The sequence below is a fragment of the Ammospiza nelsoni genome, chromosome 22 (assembly GCF_027579445.1).
Source record: "Ammospiza nelsoni isolate bAmmNel1 chromosome 22, bAmmNel1.pri, whole genome shotgun sequence".
Taxonomy (NCBI): Eukaryota; Metazoa; Chordata; class Aves; order Passeriformes; family Passerellidae; genus Ammospiza; species Ammospiza nelsoni.
The window spans coordinates 3,498,169-3,519,382 of NC_080654.1; the positions used below are offsets into that span (position 1 = coordinate 3,498,169).

Here is a 21,214-nt window from a genome sequence, read left to right on the forward strand (position 1 = left end):
CGCCACCGAGCACGGGCTATGAACAACTCTGCTGCTGTTTATTGCAGAAAAGTGAAACTGTACAAAATGGCCGTCAGCAGCGGCGGGGCTCAATCCTCTTCTTCCTCCTCCTCCTCATCCTGGTTGATCTGGAAGTAGCGCAGCTCGTAGCTCTCCTTGCTGTTGGCCACCACGCGCAGCCAGTCCCGCAGGTTGTTCTTCTTCAGGTACTTCTTGGTCAGGTACTTGAGGTACCTGTGGGAGAGGCATGGCTGACAGCAGTGCCCCTCTGCCCCCTGCCAGACCCCCAGAAGCCATTTTGGCTAATAAATCTTTATTCCCTTGTCCAGCAGGACCAACACATCCCACTGGCCACCTCTTAGCACAGCCCTTTCCAGGAAACACCAGGAACAACCCTTCCAGGAACACTGCAACCCGGGGAATCACACCACAATGCCATAACACAGGTCCTGGGAGATCATTCTTGCCCCAACAAGGCTGTGACCCCAGTGCCTTGCACCCATCCCAGAGGGAATGTCCCCTGGGATGGTGGGTACCCGCTGCTGGGATGTGCCAGGTGTGGCAGCAACATGGAGCAGCAGCGCTGGGAGAAGGGCAGGTGCTCACGGGGCAGGGCACGCCCACCACCCACACAGCTCTGCTTTTCCCAGCTGGCTCCTGAGCCACCTCTGCCGTGGCACAACGCCGGGATGCCCGTGCCAGCCCAAGGACAGGCAGCCAGGAGAGGCAGGCAGAGGGCCAGAGCACCACAGGACAAGGGGAACAATGTGGCACACCTTGGCACAACCACACTTTGCTGATGTCGGCCCAAGGAGGACCAAAAGATGAACAACCTGAGAGACCTTGTCTGCAGATACCCCTAAACTGTCCCCTCAGCCCCTTCTGGCTGCAGGCCCCTCACTGCCCAGCCCAGCAGCCTTCCCAGCTGGAATATTGAACACATTCCTCTCTCATAGATCTCGGAAGAGCAGCCACTCAGTGAGTGCCAGGTACCACAAAGTCCTGCATTGGGACATCTCTTCCCTGGCAGCTCCGCCTGCCACAGGCTCAGTGCACACTGGGCATCCCCTGCCAAGGGCCACCTGTGGCCACACTGCCCAAGGGCCCAGCAGGACTCTGGCCTGCCCCAGCTCACCTCTTGGAGAAGGGCACCTCTGACGTGACCGTGATCTTGCTCTTGCTCCTCTCGATGGTCACCACGCCCCCGCCCAGGTTTCCCGCTTTGCCGTTCACCTTGATCCGTTCCTGCAGGAACTGCTCCTGCAGGAGAACACAGCTGTGAGCTGGGGCCACAACTCCCAGGGCTGACACAGCCCCCAGGGCTGGCTGTGCCTGCTGCTCTGGGGCTGGGGACAGACACCAGTATCCCCATAGCTCCAGAGAGCTCAGGCCACGCTAATCCAACCCATCAAAGCCACACCTGGGTGAGGTGCTCAGGCCTGAACGTATCGACCTGGCGTGGTGGGGATGTTCCTGCCCTCCAAGGGGACAGTCAGGACAGTGGGGTCAGGCTCCTCTGAGCTCCCCTCAGCCCCAAGCTTGCCAAGGTCCCTGCTGGAGTGCAGTGCGGACAGGCATAGGCTCATAACACCAAACTTTAGCATCCATGCCTCACTACATCCCTGCCATGACCCAAACTTACCCAGCACAGATAGACAGGAAAACTGCCCATCGACAGGGACAACGCATGTGCTTTAACAACAAGGTGTCCCAAACCCAACCTCATCCCCAGCCTCAGCGCTCCCTGTTGCTCTGCCCATGGGATGGCCTCAAGGGAGCAGGGCAGAGCCGAGGGAAGGCCAGGGATGTTCGAGGCTGCTGGGAGAGGAGCATCACCCTGGGAAGGCCCCCGAGAGCGGCGGAGCCATCACGGCTCCCGGGGAGGCCCCGAACTCACGAAGTTGGCGGCGTCCATGATTCCATCCTCGACGGGGTGCGTGCAGTCCAGCGTGAATTTCAGAACCTGCTTCTTTTTCTTACCACCTTTCGCCGCTGGCTTCTTCTGCTGCAGGGGGAGAGAGAGCGACGGTGAGCGAGAGAGAAAGGGCGGGGGAGCGCCCTGAGGGACGGCGGGGAGGGGCCGGGCCGAGCCCCGGGCTGGCGGCGAGGGGAAAGGCCCGGGCCTGGATTGGGATCGGGCACAGCGCGGGGGGAACGGGGCTCGCCCGCTGCCCGCCCTCACGGCCCGGATGGCCGGCGGGAGTCGCGTGGGGTCGCGGGAAGGCGCGGGAGGGCCAGGCCGGGCCCCACGCGGAAAGCAGCGGGCGGGGGCAGGCGGCGGGGCTGGGACGGGCGGCGGGGGTGCCGGGGGCTCGGGGCCGGGCAGGGGGTGTCCCGGTGGCGGCGGGGGCAGGCTCGGGGCGGCGGGGGCCGGTGCCGGTGCCGCGCTCACTCACCGCGGGCGCCATGGCGGCTCCGCGCGAGGCAGAAAGGGAGCGCGGCCCGCGCGCCTGCGCACAACCGCGCTCCGGCCGTCTCAACAGAGCGCCGATAGCGTCGATCGCTTCCGGTCGCAGCCGCGCAGGGAGCCTGCGAGCGGACAGTGATGCCTGGAAGGGCGGGGCAGGCGCGGGGGCCGGGCTGCGGGCGGGGCTGGGTGTGGGCGTGGCCTGTGGGGAGCGGGGGCGGAGCCTGCGGAGCGCGGGGAGCGGCACGTGCGCAGTGCGGGCACCGGAGCATCACCGGGAACGGGGTGAGCACCGGGCACGGAGCGACCCCCGCAACCCGGAGTGACCCCCGCGCACACCGGAGCGACCCCCGCACACCGGAGCGACCCCCGCGCCCCGAGGGACCCCAGCACCCCGGAGTGACCCCCGCGCACACCGGAGTGACCCCCCCGCACACCGGGAGCCTCACGGAGTGACCCCCACACCCTGTGGCTGCTCACTTCACACAGCGTTACCCTGCACAGTGGGAGCTTCACTGTGCATGGAGCGATCCCGCACACGGCGGGGCTCCTCACTATGCACCGGGTGACACCCCGGGGAGCATGGGTGCCCCCCTTACCTCTGCGGGCTGTCAGCAGCCCATGCAGGTGCCCGTGTCCCCGCAGCCCGGGTGGCCGTGCAGGTGCCCGTGTCCCCGCAGCCCGGGGTGGCCGTGCAGGGCAGTGCCGTGTCCGTCCCCGCCGCAGGGCCCCGAGGAGCGCTCGGGGCTATTTTTGGGCCGTGCCGAGCGGCAGTGCCAGGGGGCCCCGCGTCACGGGCGGGCCGCGGCACCGCGCTCATTCCTGCCGGCACACGGGGAGCAGCAGCACAGCTCGGCTCGGATCCCCCGCCTCACATACAGGGAGAGGTAAAGCCTTCACCTGGCCGGGACACACCTGTGCCCAGAACGGGGATGTGGGGCACCTGGCTGCCTTCACTGCCAGGCTGGCACCCTAGGGCACACCCCTGGGCATGGGACACCCCATTCCAGGGAATGCTTCCTCCGGGGGGCACCCTGTCCTGGAGGAACCCCCACCCCTGTCCCGGGGGATGCTGTGCTGCAGGGGATGCTCATTTAGAGGGGACAGCCCATCCCAGGGGATGCTCCTGTTTTGGGGGACACACCATGGGGACACTTTGCTGTGGGGACCATCCTACCCAGCACTGCAGCCCCCAGCCTGTGATACCAGGGGAAGGGGTGTGCTGTGGGCGGCCTCGTGCCACGCAGCTCATAACCTAAAAATAGTCAGCAGCTCACAGGCCCTGGGACAGGCTTTGTCCTTTCTGTGGCAGCCACAGTGCTCTCACAAACTGGTGCCACACGGGGTCTCTGGGCACAGACTTTGCTCTCAACCCCACAGATGGCAGGTGGCATTTTCTCCCCACTGGGCAGCTGCTCGGAGCTGGAGAAGGCCAACTGCCACCCGCTGGTGTGCCTGCTCTGCCACGAGCCCTACCAGCACCCCTGCCTGCTCGACTGCTACCACAACTTCTGTGCCAGCTGCCTGCGAGGCCGTGCCAGCGACGGCCGCCTGCGCTGCCCCCTCTGCGGGTAAGGGACAGCCAGGACTGGGGCACAGCCCTGCTGCCTGCATCCCCAGAGCTGTCCCCATGCTTGTCCCCATGCAGGCACCCCTCGGTGGTGAGGGGAGGCACGGGGCTGCCCCCCGTGGACCGGCTGCTGCAGTTCCTGGTGGACAGCTCGGCCGACAGCGAGGAGGACGTGCAGTGTGCCAACTGCGACCGCTGCTGCACCAAGGCGGTGAGGGCAGCGGGCTGCACTGGCAGCATGGGTAGGGGAACCCTGGCAGGGCCATGCCTGCCACCAGCTGTGTCCCCTCACACAGGAGCTGGACACCATGTACTTCTGCAACACCTGTGGGCAGCCCCTCTGTGCCCCATGCCGTGAGGAGACACACCGTGCCAGGATGTTCGCCCGCCACGAGATCGTCTCCCTCTCCAAGCGCACCAAAGACATCCACAAGAAGTGCCGTGAGTGCCGTGCCAGGCTGCCCCGTGCCATGCTATGCTGCACTGAGCCATGCCAGGCAATGCCACGCTCCTGTCCCCTGCAGCACTGCACGAGGAGCCCTACATCATGTTCTCCACTGAGAAGAAGTCCATGCTCTGCATCAACTGCTTCAGGGACATGCAGGGGTGAGTATTCCCACCCCCAGGCTTGCTGTGTGCCCCATCCTGTGCTTTCCCTGATGTCTGTGCCTGCAGGGAGAGCCGGGCACACTGCATCGACATCGAGACCGCGTACATGCAGGGCTGCCAGCGCCTGGACCAGGCAGTGATGGTGGGCATGGCTGGGGGGCATGGGGGTGGCAAGGGGGTGCAGTGCTGTCCCCTGCACTGCAGCCACCCTGCCACCACCCTGGGCAGGCTGTGAAGGAGCTGCAGACCTCCACGCGTGAGGCCATCGTCCTGCTCAAGGCCATGATCGAGGAGGTTCGGAACAGTGCCAGCGAGGAGGAGGCGGCCATCAACTCCCTCTTCAGCCGCATGCAGGTGTGAGCTGTCACCTGCACACCGAGCCCTGTGCCTGCAGGACATAGCCAGGGCACTGGGAAGGGACTGGGGTGGCTGCAGGACACAGGGTGGCTGTGCCGTTGCAGGAGCAGCTCTCCGAGAGGAAAAAGACGCTCCTGAAAGCTGTGCAGAGGTGAGGGAGCATGGGCTGTCCCCCGTCCCCCCTTCCCAAGGTGGTTTGGGGTGCCTGGGGCTGGATGGCTCCCTCGAGTCTTGCAAAGGCTGTGCCATGCCCTGCTCTACTTCAGCCAGCACGAGGAAAAGGAGAAGGCGTTCAAGGAGCAGCTCGCCCACCTTGCCTCCCTGCTGCCCACTCTGCAGGTAGGGCCTCACAGCAGGCAGGGACATCCTGACACCAAAGCCAGGCAGTGACAAACCCTCTCCACACACACAGGTCCACCTGGTGACCTGCTCGGCCTTCCTGAGCTCTGCCAACAAAGCTGAATTCCTGGACCTGGGCTATGTGAGTGTCACCAGCACTGCAGGGGTGGTCAGGGTGGCACTGCTGAGCTCCTGGGCAAGGTGCTGAGCACCCCTCACCATTGCTGCCTTTCAGCAACTGATGGAGAGGCTGCAGAGGATTGTCAAGCTGCCTCATCGCCTGCGGCCGGCCCAGACCAGCAAGGTAGAGAGAGCCCAGCTGCAGTGCCAGGGGGCAGTGCCAGCTGCCAGCCCTGCCCCAGCCCAGCTGTGCTCTCCTCTCTTCCCCCCAGATCAACAGCGAGTATCGGGCAGAGTTTGCCCGCTGCCTGGAGCCCCTCCTGATGCTCAGCCCCCGCCGCTCCGTGGTGGGCAGCGCTGGTGGCATCGGACCTGGCATCACTGGCACCAACATGTGAGGTGCTAGGATTGCACCTAAGGCACACGTGCTACTGTGTCCCCTGCCACGTGCCACACTGCGCAGTCCCCTCAGCATCTCACCGTGCCAACCTTGCCCCTGCTGCTGCCCTTGAGCCTGTCACCTCAGCAGGGGTACCAGGACAGCACAGGCACAGCTGCACTGATGAACAACAGGCTTCAAGTGACACTTCTGGGAAGCGGGGTGGGTGGCACAGGGGTGGGCAGCAGCGGGGCTGGCAGCTGGGGGCCTGGTTAAGCCTCACTCTGCTCCCCAGCCCAGCCCCTGCCATGCTCCCTGCAGGGCTCTGCCCCCTCTCCATGGCTGCTCCACCTGGGCCAGCTCCTGCTCGCCCACATGCCCGTGGTGCCGCAGCCTCTTTGCCCGCCACTATTTTTATCAGAATTTCAGAGAAGTGCTCGGCCATTCTTCACCAGGGATATATTTAGGCCTGTTGATGTCACGGCAGCACCGGCCCTGCCAGGCCCTCCCAGCCAGAGAGGACAAACGGGCACTGCCGCCCCATGGGGACCGCTCCTCGCCCCCAGGCAGGCTTGGCACTGCAGGGTGGCTGAGCTCCTGGGGGCTGCTGGCCCCAGCACGGGCAGGGGGAGCACGGCGCTGCACGGTAGGACCAATGCTGGTGGCGGTTAGCATGGGGAGACCACGGGATGGGAGGAAACACAGGGGCAGTAGTGCCTGCCAAGGGGCCAGGAGATACCAGCGGTGAGAGAGCGAGCTGTATCCCACCCTTTAGAAACTGGAGGGTGCTGGGCTCAGCTCCTGGCTTCTCACTGCCACAGCTGGCTCCAAAACTGCAGGAATACGGAGAGCAGCCCACAGAAATGTGATTTTTGGGGCAACATAAGGTACCTCTGACTGAACCTCTGTGCTTGGGTGAGGGAAGGGACGTGTGGGAGTGGTGTGTCCCACTGGAGCCAAGGGGTGGTGGGACTGAGCTGGCAGCATGGTCCCTTGCACCTCACCCCCATTGCTGCACACCTGCAGCACGTCACTGTCACCTCTCCCTGCAGGCTCCCCGGTGGCCAATGCTCCAAGACCCTCATGGTGCCCAGCTGCCCCCCCAGCAGTGACAAAATGTCCACTGGCCCCATGGTGAAGAAGCCAACAATGCACCGGTACATCAGCACCAAGGTGCTGCTGGCTGAGGGGCGTGAGACCCCCTTTGCTGAGCACTGCCGCAACTACGAGAACACCTACCGGGTAGGGAATGGCTGGGAGCAGGATGGGACAGGATTGTGAGCTGGATAGGGACATGGCTGGGAGCAGGATGGGACATGGCTGGGAGCAGGATGGGACAGGACAGGGTTGTGGGCTGGATAGCGAGCATGGCTTGAAGCAGGATGGGACAGGATTGTGGGCTGGGTAGGGACATGGCTGGGAGCAGGATGGGACAGGACAGGGTTGTGGGCTGGGTAGGGACATGGCTGGGAGCAGGATGGGACAGGACAGGGTTGTGGGCTGGGTAGGGACATGGCTGGGAGCAGGATGGGACAGGACAGGGTTGTGGGCTGGGTAGGGACATGGCCGGAAGCAGGATGGGACAGGACAGGGTTGTGGGCTGGATAGGGACATGGCCGGAAGCAGGATGGGACAGGACAGGGTTGTGGGCTGGGTAGGGACATGGCTGGAAGCAGGATGGGACAGGACAGGGTTGTGGGCTGGATAGGGACATGGCCGGAAGCAGGATGGGACAGGACAGGGTTGTGGGCTGGGTAGGGACATGGCTGGAAGCAGGATGGGACAGGACAGGACGGGTCAGGTTGGTGCTGCTTACATGGCTGTGCCCCCTGGCTCCTGCAGATGCTGCAGACGGAGATCCAGGGCCTGAAGGACCAGGTGCAGGAGCTGCACCGTGACCTCACCAAGCACCACTCGCTCATCAAGTCGGAGATCATGAGCGAGATCCTGCAGAAGTCGCTGCAGATGGACGTGCAGATCGCAGCTCACTACTCCGCCGTGGAGATGATGCGCAGCGTCTTTGAGGAGGTACAGCTGGCACGGCCTGGCAGAGCAGGGCCCCTCTGTGCTGTACCAATGCATTCTGTCCAGCTCCCTCTCTTCTTCCAGGTTTGGGAGGAGACCTACCAGCGGGTAGCAAATGAGCAGGAGATCTATGAAGGTACTGCTGACCCCACGCTCCCTCCCCGTGCCCCCCGTGCCCTCCTTGGGGGGGTGGCCGTGTCCCAGCCCACTCCTCTGCCCCCAGCCCAGCTCCATGACCTGCTGCAGCTGAGGCAGGAGAACAGCTGCCTGAGCACCATCACCAAGCAGATCGCGCCCTACGTGCGCTCCATCGCCAAAGTGAAGGAGCGCCTGGAGCCCAGGTGAGGGGTGCAGGGACATTCAGGGCCAGGGGGGACACAGCTCATGGCTCACACCCATCCTGCCACAGGCTGCAGGAGCCCCAGGAGCCCAGAGAAGAACAGGCCCAGATGCTGCTCAAGATCTGTGACAACAATGAAGTGGTGCCAAGGTAGGTGACAGCAAGCACCTCCCATGTCCTTTCCCACAGAGTGACCCTGTCAAGGTGTCTTCCCTTCCCCAGGGATGCCTCACCTGGCAGCAACAAGGGGGCTTCAGCCTGCCCTGGGGAGGGCTTCACACCCAAGGACACCCCTGGAGACCCCTCCCCAAAAAACAAAGACTGCTGCAGGGGCCAGCAGAAGAGTGGAGCAGAGACTGCTACCCCAAAAGAGCCAGCACCATAAGCCCAGTGCTGGGCACATGGCTGGGCTGCTGGGCACAACCATGCCCTGGTGAGTGACCAGCTCCTCTTGCCCAGTGCCACAAGCCAGGGCAGGAAACAGCCCGGGCAGCCGTGTCTGCAGCACATACAACGGCCTCAGGTGGACTTGCTCCTGAAAAACTCTCCTTGTGCTCTTCCTTGCGTGTGTCAGAGTGAAATAAAAGGGTGCAGTTGTCCATGTCTGCGTGGTTCTGCAGTGCTGACAAAGGGATCTGCTGGCTCAGGGTGTCCAGCTGCTCCTAAAACCACAACATTGACAAATTATGGGGAAAAATTACAACTCCTGGTGCAGGGCAGGGCCAGGCGTACACAGCCAGGTGATGGAGCATCCTCTGAAGTTCTGGGCAGCTACACACCAACATGGGCTGGGTGCCAGGAACAGCTGCTCTAGAGGTTCCCTGCACATGTGGGAACTAAGAACTCACCAATCAGTGTGGCACAGAGGGCAGGGTTTCACACTTTACTCCACCTTTTCCCTAAAATTTCACATGCCTTCCCCATTCCTGGTAAGCTGCTGTCCCCTCACAGAGCTTCTGGTCACAGGATTTGGGAAAAGAAAAGGTTAAGAGAAGCTGTTGGTCTCAGAAGCTTCAAGAGCCACTGAAAGTTTTGCTCAGGGTGGAGTTTATCCCTTTCTTTCGGTGCCAACACATCCTGCTTGGACAGAGCCTGCACAGTTGGAACCAGCACTTGTGACATTAGGATCAAGGTTCATTTACTTTGAAGAACAATCTGGGAATGAGGCTTTGTTTCTGTTGTCAAACAGCACATCAAACCCAAGTGACAATTACTTGTTCCAAAGCTCCTTTGATCAAGGGCACAGCAGGAACATTACTGCCTATAAAAAAAATTGCTTAGAGATTAACCTGCTCAAGGCACCACTGGCTGCAGTCAGTGCTTCCCTGAGACACGAACAGGCCAAGTGGGAGCCTCTGAGTGCCCAGCACAGATCAGCACTCTCCAACTGGTGAGTTTTCACCTTTGTTCTTTTCTCCCAAGCCAAAACCCCGCTCATCAAAGGTCAAGTCAGCAGCAAGGGCATCAACAGATGCTCTGTGATCAAGCAAACCCAGTGGAGGATGGACTCTGCATCAGTTCAGCAAGGACAAACGGAGGGTCAGGGTCAGCCTCATCCCTGTCACAGCCCCACAAGTCACTGAGTCACAATCATGCCTCAACACAGTGCTGGTGTGTTCTGAGAACCCAGCAGGAATTATAAAGCATTCCAATTTCCATGATGCCACCAGCACCTCAAAAGACCTTCAAATAACCACACAGAAGCCCACGATGTTTTTTCTTTTTTTTTTTTTTTTTTTTTTTTTTTTTTTTATATAAAAAAAGAAAACCTAAACCCAAACCCAAGCTATTCTCACCAAGTGCCCCTTCCTGAGCCGTACCGCAGCACCTTCCCCATGGAACACCACAAGCTCCAAGCATGAACTGACAAGCAACTCATTTCCATTCCAGCAAGGAAGAATAACGTAGAACTCAAGAAAACAGTGAACCTCTTTGGTATATAACAACAAAGTTATATCACACAGCTCAGTGGGAACCATTTCCAAATGGTTACTATAAAAGAGCGTTAGCTAGCCCAACTCTTCTCCTGGTTGGAGATTTCCTTAGAAGCATCTCCTAATTGCCCTAACATCACAGCTTTTGCCCAAAAGAGCAGGGGAGGACCTCAGGGACTAAAGCCCTTAGCAAGCCTGGCAGCTGTGGCTCTTTCACAACCCAAAATCCTGGGATCTCTGCAAGACAGAGGCAGCCTGGCAGGATAGGAAGCAGCGTGATTTGGAAGCAGGAAGAAGGAACAGAGGTGGCAGCAGGAGGCAGCGGCTGGAGCAGTGACACTGCACCCACAGCAGCATCCAAGGGACGAGGAGAGGGCCCAGAGGTGCTCAGATCCAGCGGCACGAGGGGAGCAGCAGAACCCTCCCTGCAGACCCCGAGGCCTAGAGAGAAGTGAGTGGTGCCATGCTGCACTCTGGCACTTTGAGGGCAGAGCTGGAGGCTGCTCCCTTGGCTGCCCCAGTGCCAGCTCAGGGAGTTTGGCCCGAGCAGATTAAAGTCGTGTCACCGGGCTCACGAGGTCAGAAAGCTTTAAAATCGAATTATGCAACAGGAACAATCTGCTGCCTAGCACCTTCCCCACCCAGGGCCAGGAGGGCAGTGCTGTTTCCTGGTAGAATCAGTTCCAGAGGCGTTCCAAGACAATTCAGCTGCTGCAGGCAGGATTCATTCTCTTTAGGGTCGCTACAGGCTAAGTTATCTGGAAGATCCCTGAATGTGCAACAAAGGACTGATCTCAAGGAGCAGGAACGAGCTTCTGATCTGTGAGTGACCCAGCAGGCTGCCCAAAGCTGCAGCCCTCCACCAGCTCCTCCTGAGTGGTCAGGAAATACCAACAGGCACCTCCCGATGCCGGTGCCACACGGGCACTGGGCGCAGCAGGAGCCGGGCGTCTGCTCAGTCAGCCTGGTTTATGCCCATGTTACAGTTCCAATTTGACTCCTTTAATAAAAGGGAGACCCGATGGCACCTTCCTTTTGTACTCCAGGTACTCTTCTCCAAAGAAGTGGATGAGTGTGATCTCCTCCTCCTCGATCCGCTCCCTGAAGAAGCGCCAGGACGCCAGCGCGTAGCCCACCACGCAGATGGGATTGCAGAGCAACACCTGGAACAGAGCCTGCTGGTGAGCACCCCCTCGAGAACACAGCTCATCCCCCTCCAGTAACGCTGACACAGAAAAAGAAAATACCCCAACACTCCCTGTGAAACTTCACAAGCACTGGTTTCTCCCCAGAACGACGAAGGCAGCGCTGGCTTCACTGCCCCAGCTCTCAAAAGATCCATGTGCCAACCTTATGGACTCTCTCCACAGAAACACAAGTCAATGTCAGCACCCAGCCAGCCACAAGAACACACAGCTACAGCAGCACTAAGCTAAGGCTTGGCCACAGCTCACCCTCTAGTCAGGGAGTTTCCTTGCCCTCAAGCACAGGACTGGTGTTTGGCAGGAGCCAGGTTGAGTCTGACCACTCCCAGAAGGCATTCTGACCACAGGGATACAGAAAACTCTGCATACCAGCTTTAAACCAGCAGCAAATCACACCTCAAGCTTCCAAGGGGGTTGTGAGTCAAAACCCCAGCTCTACCACCTCTCCTTACTGCACAGAAAAAATTAAGGGAACAAGATCTTCCCAAAGATCCCACGGGGCAGAGAGCTCAGGGATTCCAGATTTCCTGTGAGCCAGTGGGAGGCAGCAGAATCCAGGTCCAGTCTGCACCTCACCACAGCATGGGCAGCAAAGACAGGGGCATGACAGGAAAGGATCTGAGCACTCTGGATACAGTACCTGTGTTCCAATACTCCAGTAAAACCATCCCACGTAGGAAGGGTGCCGGAACCACCCGTACACCCCGCTTGTCACCAAAGTGTGGGTGTCAGATTTCTCGTTCTGAACGATGTGGTTGAAGTTGGAGCCTGCTGTGAGCATGGCTGCCTTCCTCAGGCAGTCCCCGAAGATCACCATCAGCAGCCCCACGGTGCTCAGCCAGGTGATCTGCTTCAGCTCTGCGTGGACAGGGAGGGGCACAACAGGTTTGCACAGGTCTCCAGGGGTGCAGGGGGCTGCTCAGTGAGTGGGCTTTGCCCCCATCTCAAAGAAAAATGTGTGACAGCAACAGCCATGCACTGCCATCCTGCACCAAACAGATAGAACCAGCAGCCCCTGCTTGGTGTTAGCATGGATTAGTCCATGAGGGCCAGCTGGAGAGACTGAGTAAAGCCAACACAAAGCACAGGCAAGGACATGCTCAAGCTGCTACAAAACAAAGGGGAACAGTTTCGCTCTCCCAAGGATAAACAGTTGAGTACAGCCAGTTTGCCCCAGACTGGGCAACCAGCAACAGATTTGATGACTTGATTTTATTCCTGTCAAAAGGTGACGCTCAGGAGTACCTGACACATCATTCTTGCACCACCAAGGCAGGAAAGGGCTGAAGATCCCCTGGCCTGGCACTCAGAATGAGGGGGGGGCTCCCCCCTGCCCTCCCAAGATCCAGCCCAAGAGGCTTTGAGCACTGAGGGATTATGACTCTGGCAAAGCTGCTGCAGGGCAGTCACGGGGCAGCAAGCTGAGGGTCACCTGCACTTTGCTACCAGGCAGATGGACCCCAGGCAAGGCACGTGCAGCTAGGCAGAGACAGGCAGGGACAGGGTGGCCGACCTGGGAAGAAGAGCTTCTCCAGCGTGAACTCCACCCATGAGGACAGGGCAGCCAGGTTGTACTCGAAGCTGTGGTTGAGTAGGAAGGAGTCCAGCGAGAGGCTGCGCGGGTTGTTGATGGCTGTCACCAGATACTCCGAGTAGTGAAAGAGGGACAAGGAGCACATATACCTGCGGCGGGAGGGAGGGCAGGTTCAGTAGGGCCGGTGGCACCGTGCCCGCCCGGCCCGGCCCGGCCCGGCCCTTACCATCCGAAGTGGCGCCAGGCGGAGCGGCCGGCGCTCAGCAGCAGCCCGCAGCCGAAGGCGAAGCCCAAGAAACAGGCCCGGACGGCGATCTGCAAGCACAGGGAGGGGAGAAGGCGCTGCCGCCGCCGCTCCTCGGGCCCGGGGTATCCCTACCGGCGCACCCCGGCACCGGCACCCTCCACAGCCGCCGCCCGCCGGGGCCACCCCCGTACCTTGTAGAGCGGCCGCGGGTAGATGAGCAGCAGCGCCGCGTTCACGCCCGCCACGTGCAGGGCGAGAGCCAGGCGGCCGCGCAGGCCGGGAGCGGCCAGCAGGGAGGGCGACGAGCCGAGCAGCAGCGGCAGCGCCGCCACCGAGGCGCCGAGCAGGAAGGAGCAGAGGCTGGCGCGGCCCTCCCGGCCCAGCCGCCCCCTCCGCGCCACCGCCGCCGCCATCATGGCGGCCCCGCCCCGCCCGCGTCGCCCGGGAAACGGCCCCGCCGCTCTCGCGAGAGCCCCGCCCCGCGCAGCCGCGGCAGCAGCGGAGAGGAGCCGCTCTCGCGAGAGTTGGTGCCCTGCTGTGGGACGGGCTGGGGCCGCGGCTGCCGGGGCTGGTTCGGGTTCGCTCACGGAGCTGGTTTGGGTTCGGTCACGGAGCTGGTTTGGGTTCGGTCCGGGTTGGAGACCTTTTCCATCATCCTGTCCCACCGCCCGCCCGGCACTGCCACTGTAATCCCCAAGCCCATCACCCAGCGGCAGGTGCAGATGCCGCTGAACACCTCCAGGCACGGTGACTCCATCCCTTCCTCCTGCCTGAGCACCCGAACAGGGACAACATTTGCTGATCCCTGTTCTGAATTTCCACTCTGTCAGCCTAAAGCCGTTCCCCTCTGTCCTGACACTGCAGGCACCCCTGCAGACACCAGCCCCACCTCACTAGAACCTCTTGTCAGGTATTTATTGTTTAACATCCCAAACCAGGACCACATTCCAGCAGGAACTGCTCTGAGAGTCCCATTAAAACAACCAGACTTCCTTAAAAACAACGCCGGGAGCGCCTGGCGCCACTTAGGGAGCGCGGGCGGATCTGGGGGAGGGAGGAAAAGCACGATTGTTTTGAAATAAAAGTGTCAGCCTTTCATTCCAGTCAATGAAACAGATTTTATTTATGCCACAGGATTCCTTAAATAACTTAGATGTGCACAGAGAACTACCTAGAGATGTCACAGACATTCAGTGCGGCCCCAGCGCGGCGCAGCACGTACGAAAGCTTTGGTGTGCATGGTAGGACAAACCAGCGAGTCGAACACAGCAGCACAAAGACTCGCGGCCTCACGCGCCCCTCGAGCCACCACACGCCCCCAGCCTGGCTCTGACACAGGCAGGAACGTCACCAACAGGATCAAACGGCAACAACGGCTCTGGAGGCAGATGGTGAGTGCCTGGGAAGACTCCTGGTGGGCTTTCAGAGCCACCTGAAGCACGAGGTGTGCGGTGCTGAGCCCAGCAGCAGCAGCGAAGCGGTGGAGCCGGCAGCAGGCTGGGGCGGGCGGAGGCGCGGGGCTGGCGCGGGCCGGACACAAAAAACGAACGGGAACAACCTGTATGCTTGGTGGGCACTGGTGCCACACAGGTCACTGCTGGGCAGCCTGCTGCTGCATCTGCGCCTGCCTCTTGGCTTTGGTCTGCAGGTACCTGCCCTTCCCTTCCTCGAAGCGACGCTTCTCGTCCTCTGTCTCCGTCTAAGGTCACAGAAAGAGTGCAAAGCTGCAGTGTCAGTGTGCTGCAAGTGCGTGTGGGAGGGAAACATGCCTCCCCTCACACTTCTAGAGGTGCTGCTCTCTGTCAAACATGCACATGACAGCCAGCGTGCCCTGCATTAAGCAGGAGACCTGTGCCACATCAAATATTAAGCAACACCCCCAGTCGGAAGCACCATGTCAGCAAAGCCTGCCAGGATTATGGGAGATGATACAGGCAGGAGGCTGGAATGGGGACACCATGGGGAGCAGATATTAGGGATGGGGGGCCTCCGTTGCCACTCAGGGTCCCCCCTGCATGCAGCCTGTTCTCAACAATGAGAAAGGAGAAAATCCCCAACTTCCACACAATTTTCACGAGAAATAAAAAACAAAAACAAAACAAAACAAAACCAAACAAAACCAAAACAACACAAACCAAATTCAAAACAAACAAACAAAACCAAAACAAATAAACCAAAAATAAAACCCCTGAAGCCTGTCCTGGGAAGTCTTGTTCGCGCTCATATTTTTTCTGCTGAGTAACTCAAGGGAAGAGGATTTCTTGGGCTGGGCTCTGTCGCAGGAGGAGCAGGGGATGTGGTGGCCCTGCTGGGTCCAATCCAGAGAGAAAAGCTCTTACCAGCAGCTGCGGGACGGGCAGGGGCTTCCCCTCCTTGCTCAGGGACACGTAGGTGAAGAAGGCGCTGACAGCTCGGTACCGCTCCCGAGGCTCGTCCACAAACGGGTCAGCATCCACAAAAACCTCTATTTCCATGGACTTATTGCTTGTGAATGTCATACGTCCTGAGACAGTGATGACACAGCCTGTGAAACAGAGAGGGGCTAGTCAAGTCCTGCATGTTTTATGCTTAAGCTGTGTATTAAGCAGAGCACAGGATTAATCAAACAGGGTCTAATTTTCTCTGCCAGCATGTCCTGAAAGCACATCCAAAGGAGCCAGGGTGTGGCAAGAGAACATCACAGTGCCTGCCACCACCCTTGGTACCTTTTTTGATCTTCTCATGGAAGTTGATGGCATCCACCGAGGCAGTGACAATGTTGGTCTTGCAGTGGCGGGCAGCCACAATCCCAGCAACCTCATCCATGAGCTTCATGGTGACACCTGTGAGGGCAGGCAGAGGGTCCTGTCTCAGGGAGGTCAGTGGGATTTCAGGGAAACCACGCAAAGGTCAGTAAGGCCTTAGCATGGCCAAACCTATGCTGGGGAGTTGGACTGGAGACTAAGTCCCAATTTCAGGAAAATCCAGTACAAAGGCTCCTCTCAATACCAGGGCAATATCCTCACAGACCTATGATTAAGGTCAGCTCTGTCTCTCCCAAATTTCTCTGAGCAAACTTCACCCTTACAAGGTGAGATTAGCCCCACAAACAGGAAACAGCTCTGACCATGTTTGTTTTGTTTGTTTAAGGATTAGTATGTGTTGTCCCAGCTCTCAGCAAACACACCTCTCCCAGGGCTTGCACCACACGTGCCAGCCCTGCAGGTGATGGGCGCTGCCAGCCAAGAGGAAATTACTTCAGATAACAGCAGTCACACGCTGCATGCTTGTACTCCAGGCGATGACAAAACTGTAGGATTTACAGTTCGAGTACATGAGTTTTTGGGGCACAGAAAAAGATGAAGCTTTTGTCTCAGCTAAAGCAACTCTGACTTTGACAGTCAATATGCCTCCAGAGGCAGAGCCCACCAAAAACAGTCATTCTCCAACCACACTTTGCTCCAGGGAAAAGGCACCTGGAGCTGAAGCCAGGTGCTGTACAGGCAGTGCTCACTCACCTCCATGCACAAAGCCCAGCAGTGTGCAGTCTGATGGGCCCACCAGGTGGATCAGGCTGGACTGGCTGTAGCCAACGGTGTGTGGCTCTGGTTAGAGAGCAAAGCAAGGTGAGAGCTACTCAGCTGGCACCCATACACCCCTGTCTTAAGTTGTCCAAAGGAAGAAAACATGGGGCTGGCTCGCGCAAAGTTGAACTATGTTGAAATCAGTGGTTACACCAGGCTGGAGAAGTTCCAAGAGCATAGACTGTTTATCACCTGATGGGCTGCTGCCTCCCTCTAATCTCCACCCATCCACTTTATTCTAGCTCAGCTCATTTCTTTCTTTTCAAGCTTTCAGAGAGCATGAAAGCAAACAGGAGTGAACTGGGTCACACTGCTGTCTGCTTCCCTTCTCAGCTGTACCTCCCAGACCCTGCTGCATAGAGCCCCTGTTTTCTCCTTGGTGGGAAGACTTTCATCCCCATGCCCCCAGCCCTGGCACATCCTGGTGACCTTTGTCCCACCACACCCTCCAGGTGACAGAAGTCACACCCTCAAACTCCCAGCAGAGGAAATCCTCTCTCAGAAGGATTGATGAGAGATATTAAAGAAGCTCAAAGAAAGGAAAAGCAGCCCAGTCCCACTCAGGGTGACCACCCATGGAGCAGTGCCCGGTGACCTTACCTTTTGTCTGCCTGTCTGTGAGCAGGGAAGACAGAGGAGAAAAAAGCATTTGAGCAACTTTCATCCCCCATCACCTTCCCCAACATTCCTCATGTGCCACCTCTCCTCTCCACCTCTGCCTGAAGACCACAGCCAGGCCTAGAGGCCACTCTTGCCCACAACTTGCATTTAGCCCTTGCTGACCAAAACCAGCTCTAGCTGCACACAAGCACACAAGGATACAGGAACAGGGTTTTGGAGAGGGGATCTCATGCACCAGTCCCTTCAGGGTACATCCACTCAGCTCCCCCTCCACTCACACACTGCTGCTCCAAAATCCCATCCCCATCCCTGGTGTGATGTTTCAGAATGCACACGTGCACCTACAGGGCCCTGGGGATGCCCAGGGGACCAGTTTGGTCTCCCAGTACTGCTGGGCAATTTGCACTGGGTACACACTGCCCGTGTTACCTGGGTTGATGACAGGTAAGATCACGTCACCATTTCTCTGCTTCGTTTCCAGCCGATCCAGCTTTTGCTCCTCATAACGCTTCTTCCCCTCATCCTCCTGCTCCTTCCTCGCATACTGGAACAGAAGGCTGGTAAGAAGGGGATTGGCAAAGCCACAGGCACAGCTGGGAGTGCCAACAGGGCCAGGTTAGTGCCATTCCACGGGGACGACAAATTCCAGTTTGGGGGCAACCCAAGTGAGCTGTCCTACCTGGATGGGGGGAACCTCAACGACCTTATTGACGTTCTTCAGGGACAGTGGCACATACCACAGCGTCGCCTTGTTCGTCACCTTCTTTGCCCCTGGAGGAGAAGGGAGCAGCAGGTGATGGTGCCAAAGCCAGCAGTGCTCTACGTGCCACCAGTCTGGGGTTGGGCACACATTGGCAATGCCCCTGACATTGGTGGCTCCTTGCCCTGCTGGCTCCTACCAGGCTTTAGCTCTTAGCGGATGTGACAATGTGCTTTTGGGAAGATGTCCCAGCAAGCAGAACTGGTTGTCACAGCAACAGCAGGAAAAGGGACTTTTCAGGCCAAAGGCAGCCACAGGCAGCAAATCAGGCAGGAAGAGCTACGAACAGATTTTGCTGTTTTTCACTACAATGGAGCCATAAATCCCAGGGAGCCTGCTTGGCCTCCCTCCCCAGCACCAGCCCTCCCTCCACTCCCAGCTCTGTCAATAAACACACACTAGATCTCCTCTCTGCCGAATGTGATGGAGCAGAGGATGGGGTCACCTCTGCAAGCTCACCGTTATTCCTGGTGTTCTGGAACACAGCCACCAGCAGCCACCCACCTGTTAAAATGTTCTCAGACATGACGTTGACCTGAACCTCCACAGAGTGCCGGGAGGTGTAGGTGATCTCGGCACTGACGTTGGCCACCTCGCCGATGCACACCGGTGACAGGAAGTCCGTCCGCTCCACCCGTGCTAGTGCAGCCACACAGGGCTCCTGGGGATGGTGAGACAGCCAAGAGAGTGATCACAGCCACGCCACGGGTCCACAGCTGGCAGCTCCCTGACACCAGCCAAACCTGCCGTGCCATGTGCGGCTCGGATACTGCAACCGCCACCTTTATCAGCCACTGGCCGTGCTTCCTTCCCCATCTGTAAGCACCACTAGAGTTGCCCCAACTTGCCGTTCTCAGGAGTTAAAACATTAACAGCAATAATGAGTAATAGTGTTTCTCATGGTAAACCACAATTTCAGCAGAATGCTTCCAGCTACTGGGACCTGGCTGCAGCCAGATTTGCATGCAGGAGGAAACACTCCCAGTGAGACACGGCAGGGAGTGGAAGGTCACCGTGCCAGAGGCTGGCAGACACACCGGCACCTACTCACCCCGGCCTGGGAATTGCAGTGGCGGGTGCTGATGATGGCTCCTGCCTCCTCGATCATCTTCAGGATGGTTCCCCCGTGGACATTCCCCGCGATGTTGGCATCGTCTGGGCGCATAATCCTGCCGAAGGAGGCACATGAGAGCTCACAACCCCTGCCGCGCCCCCAGCCCAGCCCCGGTGCGGCTGCCCGGAGGCAGCATATCGCCCACCGGCTGAGCTGCCGGGACATCGCTGCTCGCACGCGGCTTCCTGTGAGCGGCGGTGGAAACCGCTGTGAGCGGAAGGAAGCAGGGTGCGTCTCACCAGGGCCCCACCCCGCCGGCCCCGGTGGGGCGCACACCGAGCCGGGCCCCTGCCGCTGCTCCACGCGGCTTCCCGGCAGCAGCCGCGCTTCCTGCCAACGGCGAATAACGCCCGGGGGGCACCGGGGCAGCGGCTGCGCGCTGGCACGGACAGGAGATGCTGCTTCAGCGCGACCGCGCCCGAGAGCCGCGGGGACACTGGCGGGAGAACCGCGCCCGGGAGAGCCGCGGCAGCGCTGCCCGCTGCCAGCCCCCGCAGCACGGAGCACGGGCGCGGCGCTGCTGCGCTCTGCCCGCGGTCAGTGTCACTGACAGCATGACTAAAGCGGGCGGCGCCGCCGCTGCCGGCAGCAGGGCAGCAGGGCGGGCGGGCAGCATCTCCATCGCAGACCGGCACCCGCCCGCGGCCCCCAGCACGCCCGCCTCCCTGCCCAGCCCTGTCCGGGTCCCCGAGCGCGGCGGGGCCGTACCTGGACACCTGGATGGCGGCCGGGCTAGGGCCCGCGGCCCCCGGCTCCGACATGGCGGCACCGGCGCCCCGCCCGCAGCGGCGCTGCGGCACCGCCGCGCTTGGCCCCGCCCCGCCGCGCCCGGACACGCCCCCGCCGCGCCGCGCCATTGGCGGACAGCGCGCGGGGAGGAGCGCGGAACCGGGCGGCTCCGGGGCTGCCCGCGGGCTCGTGTGAGCTCACCGGGACTGGGGTCCGGGGCTGCCCGCGGACTCGTGTGAGCCCGCCGGGACTGGGGCCCCCTCGCCAGCTCGGGGACTCGTGAGGAGCCACCGGCTTAGGGTCGACACGGGCAGCACCGTTCCCGGTGCGTTCCCGGCGCCGTCGGCTCTCTCCGGTTGTAACGCAGTTCCCGGTAGCGCCCCGGGGTTTTGGGTCGGGTGCTGGCGAGTCCCGAGGAGACAGTGACAGCTCGCAGGGTCCGGAGGGGGTTCAGGATCGCGCCCGGGAGCCACGGCACTCAGGGCTTCACCGACCCGGAGCTCTCGGCTCTCGTCGGTGCGAGCGCGGCGGCGAGTCTCCGTGAGGGACCGGAGGGTCTGAGGGCAGACGGGGCCGCCCGCGGGCGCAGCGGGCTGGAAATGCCGGAGCTGTCACTTTGCACGGCTCGGCAGAGGCAGGACGGGGCCGGAGCCGGGTGCCTGCCGCGCAACGCCCGGTGGGGACATGGCGCTCCCGCTCTCCGTACCGCTACCGGCTTTATAAACCACCGGCGGGAGGGCCGGGCAGGGAGGGCGGGGGACAGGCAGGGAAGGAGGCGGGCAGGGCGGCCTTGCGTTGTCCTCGGTGCTGATCGAGGAGCACCTCCGCTGTCCGCGGTGCTGACGGAGGGTCTCCCGCCTGTCCGCCCGCGCCGCCCGCTGCCCCGCCAGCGATTCATAAAACAACTTTTCAGCGGCGGCCGGGACCGGACCGCTGCAGGGCTGAGTGGATACCAAAGCGGACCGTGCCTGGCTGCCGGCACCCCGCCGCCGGCTGAGGCGGGACAGCAGTCCGCCCAGAGCCCCCCGTTCTGCCTGAACAGCCAGGACCGGCAGCGCACGTCGAGGGTGCCGGAGGAGCCCATCTTTGCCGCGCCTCTTGCATGGGCGGGCGGCGGGAGGGAACACCCGTGGGGCCGCTACACGAGGCCGCGGACAGGCAGCTGGGAACGGTCCGCTTTGGGGTCCACCCGGACTTGCACCGGTGCCGGTCCTGGTCCCGTCCGCCACTCCGCAAAGCGCGGCTGCCCCAGCAGGGGCCGAGGGGAGCGGGGCGGGGGTCCCGAGCAGCGGGCAATCGCCGCGCCGTCGGGCGGGGCGGGCGGAGGGGCGGCCCCGGGGGAGGGAGAGGAGGAGCCGGCG

General features: G+C 60.7%; 4 protein-coding genes across 7 annotated transcripts; 1 reads left to right on the plus strand and 3 right to left on the minus strand.

Annotated features, from left to right (window-relative positions):
• Positions 1-17: 17 nt before the first annotated feature.
• RPL22 (ribosomal protein L22) lies at positions 18-2,526 on the minus strand. Its single transcript, XM_059487428.1, has 4 exons — positions 2,397-2,526; positions 1,898-2,005; positions 1,136-1,260; positions 18-234 (listed from the first exon to the last, which is right to left on the minus strand). Exons 1-4 carry the CDS (start codon positions 2,406-2,408, stop codon positions 90-92), a joined length of 390 nt encoding a protein of 129 aa, XP_059343411.1. The 5' UTR covers positions 2,409-2,526; the 3' UTR covers positions 18-89.
• A 715-nt stretch (positions 2,527-3,241) lies between these two features.
• On the plus strand, positions 3,242-8,732 carry RNF207 (ring finger protein 207). Its single transcript, XM_059487426.1, has 18 exons — positions 3,242-3,294; positions 3,788-3,978; positions 4,056-4,188; positions 4,274-4,418; positions 4,502-4,583; positions 4,653-4,728; positions 4,815-4,940; positions 5,048-5,094; positions 5,210-5,282; positions 5,356-5,424; positions 5,518-5,586; positions 5,675-5,796; positions 6,834-7,023; positions 7,624-7,809; positions 7,891-7,942; positions 8,030-8,147; positions 8,216-8,296; positions 8,369-8,732. The coding sequence occupies exons 2-18, from the start codon at positions 3,788-3,790 to the stop codon at positions 8,529-8,531; spliced, it is 1,923 nt and encodes a 640-aa protein (XP_059343409.1). The 5' UTR covers positions 3,242-3,294; the 3' UTR covers positions 8,532-8,732.
• A 1,969-nt stretch (positions 8,733-10,701) lies between these two features.
• ICMT (isoprenylcysteine carboxyl methyltransferase) lies at positions 10,702-13,479 on the minus strand. Its single transcript, XM_059487459.1, has 5 exons — positions 13,258-13,479; positions 13,046-13,134; positions 12,799-12,968; positions 11,926-12,143; positions 10,702-11,243 (listed from the first exon to the last, which is right to left on the minus strand). Exons 1-5 carry the CDS (start codon positions 13,477-13,479, stop codon positions 11,061-11,063), a joined length of 882 nt encoding a protein of 293 aa, XP_059343442.1. The 3' UTR covers positions 10,702-11,060.
• A 680-nt stretch (positions 13,480-14,159) lies between these two features.
• Positions 14,160-19,950, minus strand: ACOT7 (acyl-CoA thioesterase 7). Of its 4 annotated transcripts, none has more exons than XM_059487374.1 (10): positions 19,833-19,950; positions 19,062-19,179; positions 18,515-18,671; positions 17,930-18,021; positions 17,680-17,794; positions 17,230-17,244; positions 16,564-16,650; positions 15,772-15,888; positions 15,406-15,590; positions 14,160-14,765 (listed from the first exon to the last, which is right to left on the minus strand). In XM_059487374.1, the coding sequence occupies exons 1-10, from the start codon at positions 19,883-19,885 to the stop codon at positions 14,658-14,660; spliced, it is 1,047 nt and encodes a 348-aa protein (XP_059343357.1). In that variant the 5' UTR covers positions 19,886-19,950; the 3' UTR covers positions 14,160-14,657. The 4 variants fall into 4 exon arrangements, with proteins under 4 accessions (XP_059343357.1, XP_059343359.1, XP_059343358.1 ...); XM_059487376.1 differs by lacking the exon at positions 19,833-19,950 and adding an exon at positions 19,270-19,297; XM_059487375.1 differs by lacking the exon at positions 17,230-17,244.
• Positions 19,951-21,214: the final 1,264 nt, after the last annotated feature.